Source organism: Oncorhynchus mykiss, chromosome Y (genome assembly GCF_013265735.2).
Source record: "Oncorhynchus mykiss isolate Arlee chromosome Y, USDA_OmykA_1.1, whole genome shotgun sequence".
Lineage (NCBI taxonomy): Eukaryota > Metazoa > Chordata > Actinopteri > Salmoniformes > Salmonidae > Oncorhynchus > Oncorhynchus mykiss.
The window spans coordinates 40,455,213-40,467,712 of record NC_048593.1 but is presented as its reverse complement, the minus strand read 5'-3'; the positions used below and the strand labels follow the sequence as shown (position 1 = coordinate 40,467,712).

The following is a 12,500-nucleotide window of genomic DNA, read 5'->3' as shown; positions in this document are numbered from 1 at the left end:
CACAGGTGTCTGTAATCATGGCCAAGTATGGCCTAATATCATTGGTTAATTCTCAAATATTAAAATGACATGCAAAGAACAATATACAAAAAACAAATGGATAGCATACGATCATAAATTCATTTAGACTACATCAGCCAAAGTCACAATAACCACAAGAATGGCTTCAGATCAAAGTCTACGTTGAGCCCGAAGGGAGCGAGGGTCTTTAAATTAAAGATCCAGGCAGCCCCTCTTCTACACGTTTTGCCACGGGGCGGAGAGAAAATCGTGCATTTTAGTAACACATTTCCTGCAATTCTACTCATTTTGCCATGGGGCAGAGAGAATTTTTTTGCTTTTTTAAAGCACATTTCCTAAAATTTTACACATTTTACCATGACTCATGTCATGTTAGTTTGAGATCTGAGTGAGAATGAATAACACTATCAATGGGGGCCTCCTGGATGTCAAGGTCCCCTGGACTGACAAGACAAGAGAAAAATGTTGACATTTCGACACTGCGACATTTCGACATTGCGACATTTCGACATTGCGACATTGCGACATTTCGGTATTTTGACATTGCGACATTGCGACATTGCGACATTTCGGTATTTTGACATTGCGACATTTCGGCATTTGGACATTGCGACATTTCGGCATTTTGACATTTCGACATTGCGACATTGCGACATTTCGGTATTTTGACATTGCGACATTTCGGTATTTTGACATTGCGACATTTCGGCATTTTGACATTGCGACATTTCGGCATTTTGACATTGCGACATTTCGGCATTTTGACATTGCGACATTGCGACATTTCAACATTGCGACATTGCGACATTGCGACATTTCGACATTGCGACATTGCGACATTGCGACATTGCGACATTGCGACATTTCGACATTTCGACATTGCGACATTGCACCTTGTGTATTCCACTGTTCTAACTCTCAACGATAAGTTGAGAACCCGACTGAGTTCCTGACCAGTGATGCATCTCGTTCATAATGTGTCTTTGGGTTTGTGTTTCCTTCAGAAACTCTCCACACCCCTGAATGTTGTGTCACTGGTCTACACACAATACCCCCATCATGTCAAAGTGGAATTATGTTTTTATTATTATTTTTTCAAATTAATAAAAAAATGAAATGCTGAAATGTCTTGAGTCAATAATTATTCATCCCCTTTGGCCTAAATAAGTTCAGGAGTAAATATTTGCTTAACAGGTCCCATAATAAGTTGCATGCATTCATTCTTTGTGCAATAGTAATGTTTAACATGATTGTTGAATGACTACCTCGTCTCTGGACGTTATCTGTAAAGCCCCACAGTCCAGCAGCGAATTGCAAACACAGATTCAACCATAAAGAACCAGGGAGGTTTTCAAATGCCTCACAAAGAAGGTCTACCTAATGGTAGATGGGGTAAAAAATAATAATTTTAAAAAGTAGACATTAAATATCCCTTTGAACACGATGAAGTTATGAATTACACTTTGGATGTTGTATCAATACTCCCAGTCACTATAAAGATACAGGTGTCCTTCCTAACTCGGTTGTCGGAGAGGAGAGAGGGCAATGGGGACTCTAAAACAGTTACAGAGTTGAACGGCTGTGGTAGAAGAAAACTGAGGATGGATCGTCATTGTCGTTCCTCTACAATACTAACCTAAATGACAGAGTGAAATGAAGGAAGCTACCGAATAATAATATTCCAAAACATGCATTAACAAGGTATTAAAGGCATTAAAGCGAAATTGAAATTGTGGCAAAGAAATGAACTTTGCCCTGAATACGAAGTACCACAGTACATCACTGAGTACCACTCTTCATATTTTCAACCATGGTGGTGGCTGCATCGTGTTATGGGTCTGCTTGTCATCGTTAAGGACTGGGAAGTTTTGTAGGATAAATAGAAACGTAGTGGAGATAAGCACAGGTCAAATCCTACAGGAAAACCTGGTTCAGTTTGCTCTTCCACAAGACACTGGGAGACAAATTCACCTTTCAGCAGGACAATAACTTAAAACACAAGGCCAAATATACACTGGAGTTGCTTACCAAGAAGACAGAGAATGTTCCTGAGTGGCCGAGTTACAGTTTTGACTTGAATCTACTTGAACATCTATTGCAAGACCTGAAAATGGCTGTCTAGCAACGATCAACAACCAAATTGACAGAGCTTGAAGAATAACAATAAATAAATGTGCAAATATTGTCTATTCCAGGTGTGGAAAGTTCTTAGAGACTTACCCAGAAAGACTCACGGCTGTAATTGCTGCCAAAGGTGATTTTGGGTGTGAATACTTAAGTAAATTAAATATTTTTTATTTCATTTTCAATAAATTTGCTAACATTTCTAAAAACATTTGTTTACTTTGTCATTATTAAGTGTTGTGTGTAGATGGCTAATCAAAAACAATATATTTTAGCCATTTGAATTCAGGCTGTAACACAACAAAATGTGGATTAAGTCAAGGGGTATGAATGCTTTCTGAAGGCACAGTATATATATTTATTTTTTGGTCGAGGGCCCTAAGCAACCTCTTATGCCTGGAGCAAGACCTACACACACAGAAAGGGATGATGAGAAGTAGAGATGGATAGAGGGAATGAGTGAGAGAGAGAGAGAGAGAGAGAGAGAGAGAGAGGAAGACAAGAGGAGTAGAGAGAGAGAGAGGAAGAGGAGAGGAGTAGAGAGAGAGAGAGAGGAGTAGAGATAGAGAGAGAGAGAGAGAGGAAGAAGAGGGGAGTAGAGAGAGAGAAAGAGAGATAGAGAGAGAGAGAGAGAGAAAGAGGAAGAGGAGAGGAGTAGAGAGAGAGAGAAAAATATAGCAAAAGAGAGTCACATTGAGAAAGGGAGAAAGAGGAGAGGAGAGAGGTAACAAACTGACAGAGAGAGAGAGAGGAAGAGGAGAGGAGAGAGGTAACAAACTGACAGAGAGAGAGAGAGGAAGAGCTTCGATACAAAATAGAAAGATAACATGAGAGAGAGGGAGAGAAAGACAGAGGGTAAATATGGGGATGAGAGAAAGAGAGAGGGAGAGAAAAAGAGAGGGACAGAGGGTAAATGTGGGGATGAGAGAAAGAGAGTAAATATGGGGATGAGAGAAAGAGAGAGGGAGAGAAAGAGAGAGGGACAGAGGGTAAATATGGGGATGAGAGAAAGAGAGAGGGAGAGAAAGAGAGAGGGACAGAGAGTAAATATGGGGATGAGAGAGAGAGTAAATATGGGGATGAGAGAAAGAGAGAGGGACAGAGGGTAAATATGGAGATGAGAGAAAGAGAGTAAATATGGGGATTAGAGAAAGAAAGTAAATATGGGGATGAGAGAAAGAGAGTAAATATGGGGATGAGAGAAAGAGAGAGGGAGGTTGAGGAAAAGGCAACACATATAACGCCTGCTCCCGCTCTCCCTCTCTATCGCTCGAGTGCGGCAGACTGCCTATCATTACGCACACCTGTCCCCTTCGTTACACACACCTGTCCCCTTCGTTACGCCCACCTGTCCCCTTCATTACATACACCTGTCCCCTTCATTACATACCCCTGTCCCCTTCGTTACACACACCTGTCCCCTTCATTACACACACCTGTCCCCTTCATTACACACACCTGTCCCCTTCGTTACACACACCTGTCCCCTTCGTTACATACACCTGTCCCCTTCGTTACACACACCTGTCCCCTTTGTTACGCCCACCTGTCCCCTTTGTTACATACACCTGTCCCCTTCGTAACGCCCACCTGTCCCCTTCGTTACACACACCTGTCCCCTTCGTTACATACACCTGTCCCCTTCGTTACACACACCTGTCCCCTTCGTTACACACACCTGTCCCCTTCGTTACATACACCTGTCCCCTTCGTAACGCCCACCTGTCCCTTTCGTTACACACACCTGTCCCCTTCGTTTCACACACCTGTCCCCTTCGTTACATACACCTGTCCCCTTCGTTACGCACACCTGTCCCCTTCGTTACATACACCTGTCCCCTTCGTTACACACACCTGTCCCCTTCGTTACGCCCACCTGTCCCCTTCATTACATACACCTGTCCCCTTCATTACACACACCTGTCCCCTTCGTTACACACACCTGTCCCCTTTGTTACACACACCTGTCCCCTTTGTTACGCCCACCTGTCCCATTCGTTACATTCACCTGTCCCCTTTGTTACGCCCACCTGTCCCCTTCGTTACATACACCTGTCCCCTTCGTTACACACACCTGTCCCCTTTGTTACACACACCTGTCCCCTTTGTTACGCCCACCTGTCCCCTTCGTTACATTCACCTGTCCCCTTTGTTACGCCCACCTGTCCCCTTCGTTACATACACCTGTCCCCTTCGTTACACACACCTGTCCCCTTTGTTACATTCACCTGTCCCCTTTGTTACGCCCACCTGTCCCCTTTGTTACATACACCTGTCCCCTTCATTACACACACCTGTCCCCTTCGTTACACACACCTGTCCCCTTCGTTACACACACCTGTCCCCTTCGTTACGCCCACCTGTCCCCTTCGTTACACACACCTGTCCCCTTCGTTTCACACACCTGTCCCCTTCGTTACATACACCTGTCCCCTTCGTTACGCACACCTGTCCCCTTCGTTACATACACCTGTCCCCTTCGTTACACACACCTGTCCCCTTCGTTACGCCCACCTGTCCCCTTCGTTACGCCCACCTGTCCCCTTCGTTACGCGCACCAGCGCCTCATTTGACCCACCTGAACTCCATCACTATTTGATTGCCTCCCCTTTATCTGTCTGTTCCTCTGTTTGTTCCCTGTGTCAGCATTGATGTTGTTACTTTGTCCCCTGTCCAGACGCTGTTCCTGTCCTGTTTTATGTCCGTTATTCATTCAATGTTCTCCTTGTACCTGCTTCCTGTCTCCGGTGTCAATCCTCACAACACAGGGACAAAGAGAGAGAGTGAGAGATAGAGAGAGGAAGGCAAAGAGAGAGAGAGAGATACAGAGAAGTGAGTGATTGAGGAAGGCAGCACAGTTACAAGAGGAGACTTGACAGTTTTCTCATTTTAATGACTGTGTGTCTCTAAGCCTGTGAGTCTCAGTGTGTGTGTCAGTCTGTGTGAAACCAGGCCCTATTTTAAGCTTCTGCTTCACTTGTGTATGCATTATAGTCGCACTAGTTTGCAAGACTATAGTATGTATTGGTTGAAGCACAATATTAAACTCAATTCTGCCTACCATCATGTCTAAGCCAATATGAGGCCAGTGTCAATGAAAATTGCCAATCAACTTGATTGGAGGTACACAACACATTCCCAGCCTCTCGCCATGCTCTGTCCGGCCATTACCGAGAACAACTATACCGGATTTTTTTTTACAAGGTTGTTAGCATTGGGGTCGTCAATCAATGTTTTCCCCAAACCTAACTCAAATTCTAGACGTCAGATTAAAAGGCTACAGAGTCCATCAGGTGACCGTTAGATCCATTTGGACTGAATACATTTGTAGGTGCAACAGTTTTTATTTTATTAAATTCACAATTTACCACATTTCAGCCCATTAGAGAACCAACAAAGTGCTACATTTTCGAGCATTTCTGACAATGCTAACATCTTTTCAGTTCTTTTCAAGTTCTGAAACCGGGGTTCAAGAGTTTCAGCTAGCAGCTAGTAGAAGGCTAGCAGCTGTAGCTAGCTAGTAGAAGGCTAGCAGCTGTAACTAGCTAGTAGAAGGCTAGCAGCTGTAGCTAGCTTGTTAAGGTAAGTATATTTTGCTACGGAATATTTTTCATACGACTGAAGTCATCTGTATAAATGTCTGACCTGGACACTTGCATGTAATCAGAGAACAAACAAATTAGCTTGTGAATGTCCTTTGCTACTATTATGGCCAGTTAGATACACCAAATAGATACACCACTAGCACACACCTGAACAGACAATAGAAAATCCAGAGCAAATTCTATCCCTTACCTTATTCATTAAGCACTTATAGTTGACCGGGGCAGCTCTAGCAGGGCCGAAATTTGACAAACTGTCTTGTTGGAAAGGCGGCATTCTATGACGGTGCCACATTGAAAGTCACTGAGCTCTTCTACTGAAGCCACAAAATCTTTTTGTTCCTCAGTCTTCCCGCTCTTTCATTCAAGCTCTTCAGTAAGGCCCTTCTACTGCCAATGTAAGTCAAGAGAGATTGCATGACTGTGTGCTCGATTTTACACACCTGTCAGCAACGGGTATGGCTGAAATAGCTGAATAGACTAATTTGAAGGGGAGTCAACATACTTATGTACATATAGTGTATCTATAAAAGGGTGCGTAGCCTAACAGTTAGTGTTACCGCCCTGTGATTGGAAGGGTTCATAACCTGGGTTCGCCTGGGATCCCAGCTGTTCATCAAGATCTCGGCTGTTCATCAGGATCTCAGCTGTCCATCAAGACCTCAGCTGTTCATCGAGTACTCAGCTGTTCATCAAGACCTCGGCTGTTCATCAAGACCTCAACTGTTCATCAAGATCTCAACTGTTCATCAAGAGCTCAGCTGTTCATCAAGATCTCAGCTGTTCATCAGGACCTCAGCTGTTCATCAAGACCTCAGCTGTTCATCAAGACCTCAGCTGTTCATCAAGATCTCAGCTGTTCATCGAGAACTCAGCTGTTCATCAAGATCTCAGCTGTTCATAAGGACCTCAGCTGTTCATCAAGACCTCAGCTGTTCATCAAGATCTCAGCTGTTCATCGGGACCTCAGCTGTTCATCAAGACCTCAGCTGTTCACCAAGATCTCAACTGTTCATCAAGAGCTCGGCTGTTCATCAAGATCTCGGCTGTTCATCAGGACCTCAGCTGTTCATCAGGACCTCAGCTGTTCATCAGGACCTCAGCTGTTCATCAAGACCTCTGCTGTTCATCAGGACCTCAGCTGTTCATCAGGACCTCAGCTGTTCATCAAGACCTCTGCTGTTCATCAGGACCTCAGCTGTTCATCAGGACCTCAGCTGTTCATCAAGACCTCTGCTGTTCATCAGGACCTCAGCTGTTCATCAGGACCTCAGCTGTTCATCAGGACCTCAGCTGTTCATCAGGACCTCAGCTGTTCATCAGGACCTCAGCTGTTCATCAGGACCTCAGCTGTTCATCAGGACCTCAGCTGTTCATCAGGACCTCAGCTGTTCATCAGGACCTCAGCTGTTCATCAGGACCTCAGCTGTTCATCAGGACCTCAGCTGTTCATCAGGACCTCAGCTGTTCATCAAGACCTCTGCTGTTCATCAGGACCTCAGCTGTTCATCAGGACCTCAGCTGTTCATCAGGACCTCAGCTGTTCATCAGGACCTCAGCTGTTCATCAGGGCCTCAGCTGTTCATCAGGACCTCAGCTGTTCATCAGGACCTCAGCTGTTCATCAGGACCTCAGCTGTTCATCAGGACCTCAGCTGTTCATCAGGACCTCAGCTGTTCATCAGGACCTCAGCTGTTCATCAAGACCTCTGCTGTTCATCAGGACCTCAGCTGTTCATCAGGACCTCAGCTGTTCATCAGGACCTCAGCTGTTCATCAGGACCTCAGCTGTTCATCAGGACCTCAGCTGTTCATCTGGACCTCAGCTGTTCATCAGGACCTCAGCTGTTCATCAAGACCTCAGGTGTTCATCGAGAACTCAGCTGTTCATCAAGACCTCTGCATGTACAAAGTTGAATATATCTGATTAATGTTTGATTGTATATTTTGTAATAACTCACTATTGTTTACAGGTAATGTGGTACTAAGCCTTTCTACAGTCAAATATAATTATATATTATGTTATATTATAACATTTTCATGTATATAATCTGAGGTTATTTTGTGTATTTTACAGGAGCTTTCTCAATGTACTTGTTAAAATATATCACGGACATGTTTTCCATATTGACTAAAACGGGTTTCTGGTTTCTCGCTTCCCTCTGGATAATCTTAAATAAACACGAATAACTTTATTATGTCTGTTGCCATTTGTCATTATTACTTTAGTTTTACTATTAAGAGGTTCGTCCTCATTTCCATGGACAGCGGCCGTCATGACGCTTCTCCATACGGCCGTTCTCCGCTCGAGGACTAAATGAGGAAACAAGTCGAGATCGGATCCCGGAAACACGCCCGGTAGAGATACGATTCTGATATGATTCTGAAAATAAAGTTAAATAAAGAAATACATTTCACCCAATTTGAAGAAAAAAAAACAGAACGCGGTACTTTGCTCCGTGACTCATGATAGTAATGTGTTTATGTAATGCCTTACTTTTGTAAGGCGTGAACACTGAACACTGAACACTGAACACTGCTCGGGACTCTGCTTCACACTCACACGCAAACAAGTTGTTTACCTGTTGACAAACGTCACCTTGTCGCAGAGAGATTTACACAGTAATCAAAACGACACCCTACACAAAACACAGCGCTTATTTTAAATGTTTCCAAAATCCCCTATGTGGAAAAAAAAATGGTGGGAAAAACGACTGGACCCATTTCTCTGTTTGACCGGTTTTAAGGTTTATTATGACTCCTACTGTGGTACGGTATTGGGATTGTATTAATATTGTTGCATGTAATTCTTTGTGTTTTCCACAGGGGGGCGATCTGTTCGATGCCATCACGTCCACTAACAGATACACGGAGAGGGACGCCAGCGGGATGCTGTACAACCTGGCCAACGCCATCAAATACCTCCACAGCCTCAACATCGTACACAGAGACATCAAACCAGAAAACCTACTGGTAAGATAGGTGTGTGTGTTGTGTTGTGTTGTGAGTGAGTGAGTGAGTGAGTGAGTGAGTGAGTGAGTGAGTGAGTGAGTGAGTGAGTGAGTGAGTGAGTGAGTGAGTGAGTGAGTGAGCGAGAGAGAGAGAGAGAGTGTGTGAGCGAGAGAGAGAGAGAGAGAAAGAGAAAGAGAAAGAGAAAGAGAAAGAGAGAGAGAGAGAGTGAGTGTGTGAGAGAGAGAGAGAGAGAGAGAAAGAGAAAGAGAAACAGAGAGAGAGAGATAGAGATAGAGAGAGAGAGAGTGTGAGAGAGAAAGAGAAAGAGAAGAGAGAGAGTGTGTGTGTCGTGGGATCCGTAATCGCATCGTCAGTAGTCTCATCACTGAAAGGGTTTGATGCGTCACTGTTAATAGATAAACTCTTTGAATACGGTGCAATCCATTCAATTTCAATTTAAAGCTGCTTTATTGACATGGGAATCATATTGTTTACATGACCAAAGCAGGTGAAATAGATAATAAACAAAAGTGAAATAAACTATTTAAAAAAAAAATGTACAGTAAATAATACAGACCTAAAAGAATAAAGACATTTCAAATGTCATACTACGTCTATATCCAGTGTTGTACCGATGTGCAAATAGTTAGAATTACAAGGAAGAGAAAATACATCAATATAAACACTCTCTTTCTCTCTGAGTGATGGAGTGATGGAGTGATATCACTCGTTCTGAGTAGGAGAGAGAGAAACATGACTCACCCCTGCAATGATGCAGTCGTTCCCCCTCCTCCTGTCTGTCTCTTAACAGATGTAGGATCTTAATTTGATCCGTATTTTTGTTTCTAAGAATTGCAAACTTGTAGTGTATTTGAGTTTTAAAAAAGGCTTCTAAAGTTTGGATCAACTCCTCCATGTTAATTATGATTTATATTTCCCGTTGCTGCAGGACTATTTTCCTGCTGTAGCAAATCGGCTCAAATTAAGATCCTACATCGGTATCTTCGCATCTCCCTCTCTCTCTTTTATGCACTTGTCCTCTCAACACTTCTTCACATGCACACGCACGCACACACACACGCACGCACGCACACACACACACACGCACGCACGCACGCACGCACACACCCGTGAGCTCACACCAGACATGTTCAATATTCCCTCTAATGTATTTTGGCACTAAGCACAGTTTTGGTCAGCTGAGTTCAAACTTCATCGGTGTGAAAATTCTGTGCAACTTCCGGGGGCGCATTTACTGTGAACACTGAGGCTGTATCTGCTTTAAGTTACAATTTTATCAGTGCACAAGTAGGCTACTGTGGCTATTTGATCATACTATAGGCCTACCAGTGTGGCCCACCATCAACAACAATGGAGAAAATGCATCCCATAACATTTTAACATGGAAATAACTATTCTATCGTTCAGCCTACAGTAGCAGCCAATGTGTGGTGTTCCATTCGATGTTGGAACCATGCAGGGCTTGACATGAACCTGTTTTATCCACTTGTCTTTCAGACAAGGAAGTGACTAAATGTGTTGTTCTATTATGTTGAATGATGCAAGAAACCACTTTAAAACTGAAAATTCATTATTATTCACACACCATTATTATTATTACAGAGAATCAGAAGAAAATGTATCCTACCCTCTGAAATGTATCCTACCCTCTGAAATGTAGCCTACCCTCAGAATTGTATCCTACCCTCAGAATTGTATCCTACCCTCTAAAATGTATCCTACCCTCTGAAATGCATCCTACCCTCTAAAATGTATCCTACCCTCTGAAAAGTATCCTACCCTCTAAAATGTATCCTACCCTCTGAAATGTATCCTACCCTCTAAAATGTATCCTACCCTCTGAAAAGTATCCTACCCTCTAAAATGTATCCTACCCTCTAAAATGCATCCTACCCTCTGAAATGTATCCTACCCTCTAAAATGTATCCTACCCTCTGAAAAGTATCCTACCCTCTAAAATGTATCCTACCCTCTGAAAAGTATCCTACCCTCTAAAATGTATCCTATCCTCTGAAATGTATCCTACCCTCTGAAATGTATCCTACCCTCTGAAATGTATCCTACCCTCTGAAATGTATCCTACCCTCTGAAATGTATCCTACCCTCTGAAATGTATCCTACCCTCTAAAATGTATCCTACCCTCTAAAATGTATCCTACCCTCTGAAATGTATCCTACCCTCTAAAATATATCCTACCCTCTGAAATGTATCCTATCCTCTGAAATGTATCCTACCCTCTGAAATGTATCCTACCCTGCTGAATATACAGTACGTTCATGTCATTGTCATCTGCATTACACCCCTCCCCCCCACACACACAAAATTAAATTGAATTTAGATGCTAACAAAATGCTAATCATAAGTCACTGTATATGATGGTTATCTAGCATGCAAGCTATCCCAACAACTACATCCAAAATAATAGTGTTTGTAACAATAACAGCAGAGTTTAAATTTAGCCAACCCCCAAGCCTTAGCGACTGTCCAAGCAACCATCCGACAACGCTGTGTGCTTAATACAGGCTGTTTGGAACCTGTACAACGGCCACCAGAACTGGAGATATTATTCTATTCGTTTTTTGAGTGTCTATTTAAAATATTTCCAGATGTTATTAGACGAAGGGAGATCCAATACGATCAGAAACTAGAGACGGGTTATATAGATGGCTGAATACCATCAGAAACTACTGACAGGGTTGTATAGATGGCTGAATACCATCAGAAACTACTGACAGGGTTGTATAGATGGCTGAATACCATCAGAAACTACTGACAGGGTTGTATAGATGGCTGAATACCATCAGAAACTACTGACAGGGTTGTATAGATGGCTGAATACCATCAGAAACTACTGACAGGGTTGTATAGATGGCTGAATACCATCAGAAACTACTGACAGGGTTACATAGACGGCTGAATACGATCAGAAACTACTGACAGGGTTACATAGACGGCTGAATACGATGGCCATCATTGTTTTATTAGTCATCCTCAGAGATCCTAATTGAAAACGTCACAGAGAAGCAATTTCCAGTTTTGCACATGACTGAACAGTCAAAAGACATTAAATCATAAAATGACACTAAAACTGTGTAGGCCATAACTAAATACTTAATAATAACAACTCAAATGTTAAAAGTGGCAGAGTTGCCCTTTAACCTTGAACGTATCTTACCAGTCAGAATGAATGCATACATTTAGTAGCTAAATGACTGAATCATGCTACATACATTTGTGCTGTTCTATAAATACATTTCACTGTAAGTATTCGATGCGTTACAGTGGCCATGTGAAAATATATTGTAATAGAAATAAACTATATCTCTAGGCAGCTAAGCTCTACCCCTTCCTCACAGTTATTCTAACCCCTCTCCTCTCCTCACCTCTCCCCTCTCTCACCTCCTCTCTCTCGCTCTCTCCCTAACCCCTCCCCTCTCTCACCACTCCCCTCTCTCTCCTCTCCTCTCCTCTCTCCCCTCGCACCTCTCCCCTCCCTAACCACTCCCCTCTCTCTCCTCTCCTCTCCTCTCCTCTCCTCTCCTCTCCTCTCCTCTCCTCTCCTCTCCTCTCCTCTCCTCTCCCTCCCCCTCCCCACTCTCACCTCTCTCCTCTCCTCTCCCTCCCCCTCCCTCTCTCCCCTGTCTCACCTCTCTCACCTCTCCTCTCCCTCCCCCTCCCCTCTCATCTCCTCCCCTCTCCTCTCTCTCCTCTCCTCCCCTCTCTCACCTATCTCCTCTCCCTCCCCCTCCCCTCTCTCCCCTTTCCTTTCCTCTCCTCCCT

The 12,500-nt window shown here is 43.5% G+C and overlaps 1 protein-coding gene across 2 annotated transcripts in view; it reads left to right on the top strand.

Moving 5' to 3' along the window:
- Positions 1-12,500, top strand: part of dclk1a (doublecortin-like kinase 1a) — a 228,305-nt gene that overhangs the window by 204,305 nt on the left and 11,500 nt on the right. For both annotated transcript variants that reach the window (XM_036967391.1, XM_036967389.1), the window contains one exon: positions 8,573-8,719. In XM_036967391.1, coding sequence (XP_036823286.1) covers positions 8,573-8,719 — 147 coding nt within the window. The remainder of the gene's footprint in view (positions 1-8,572; positions 8,720-12,500) is intronic.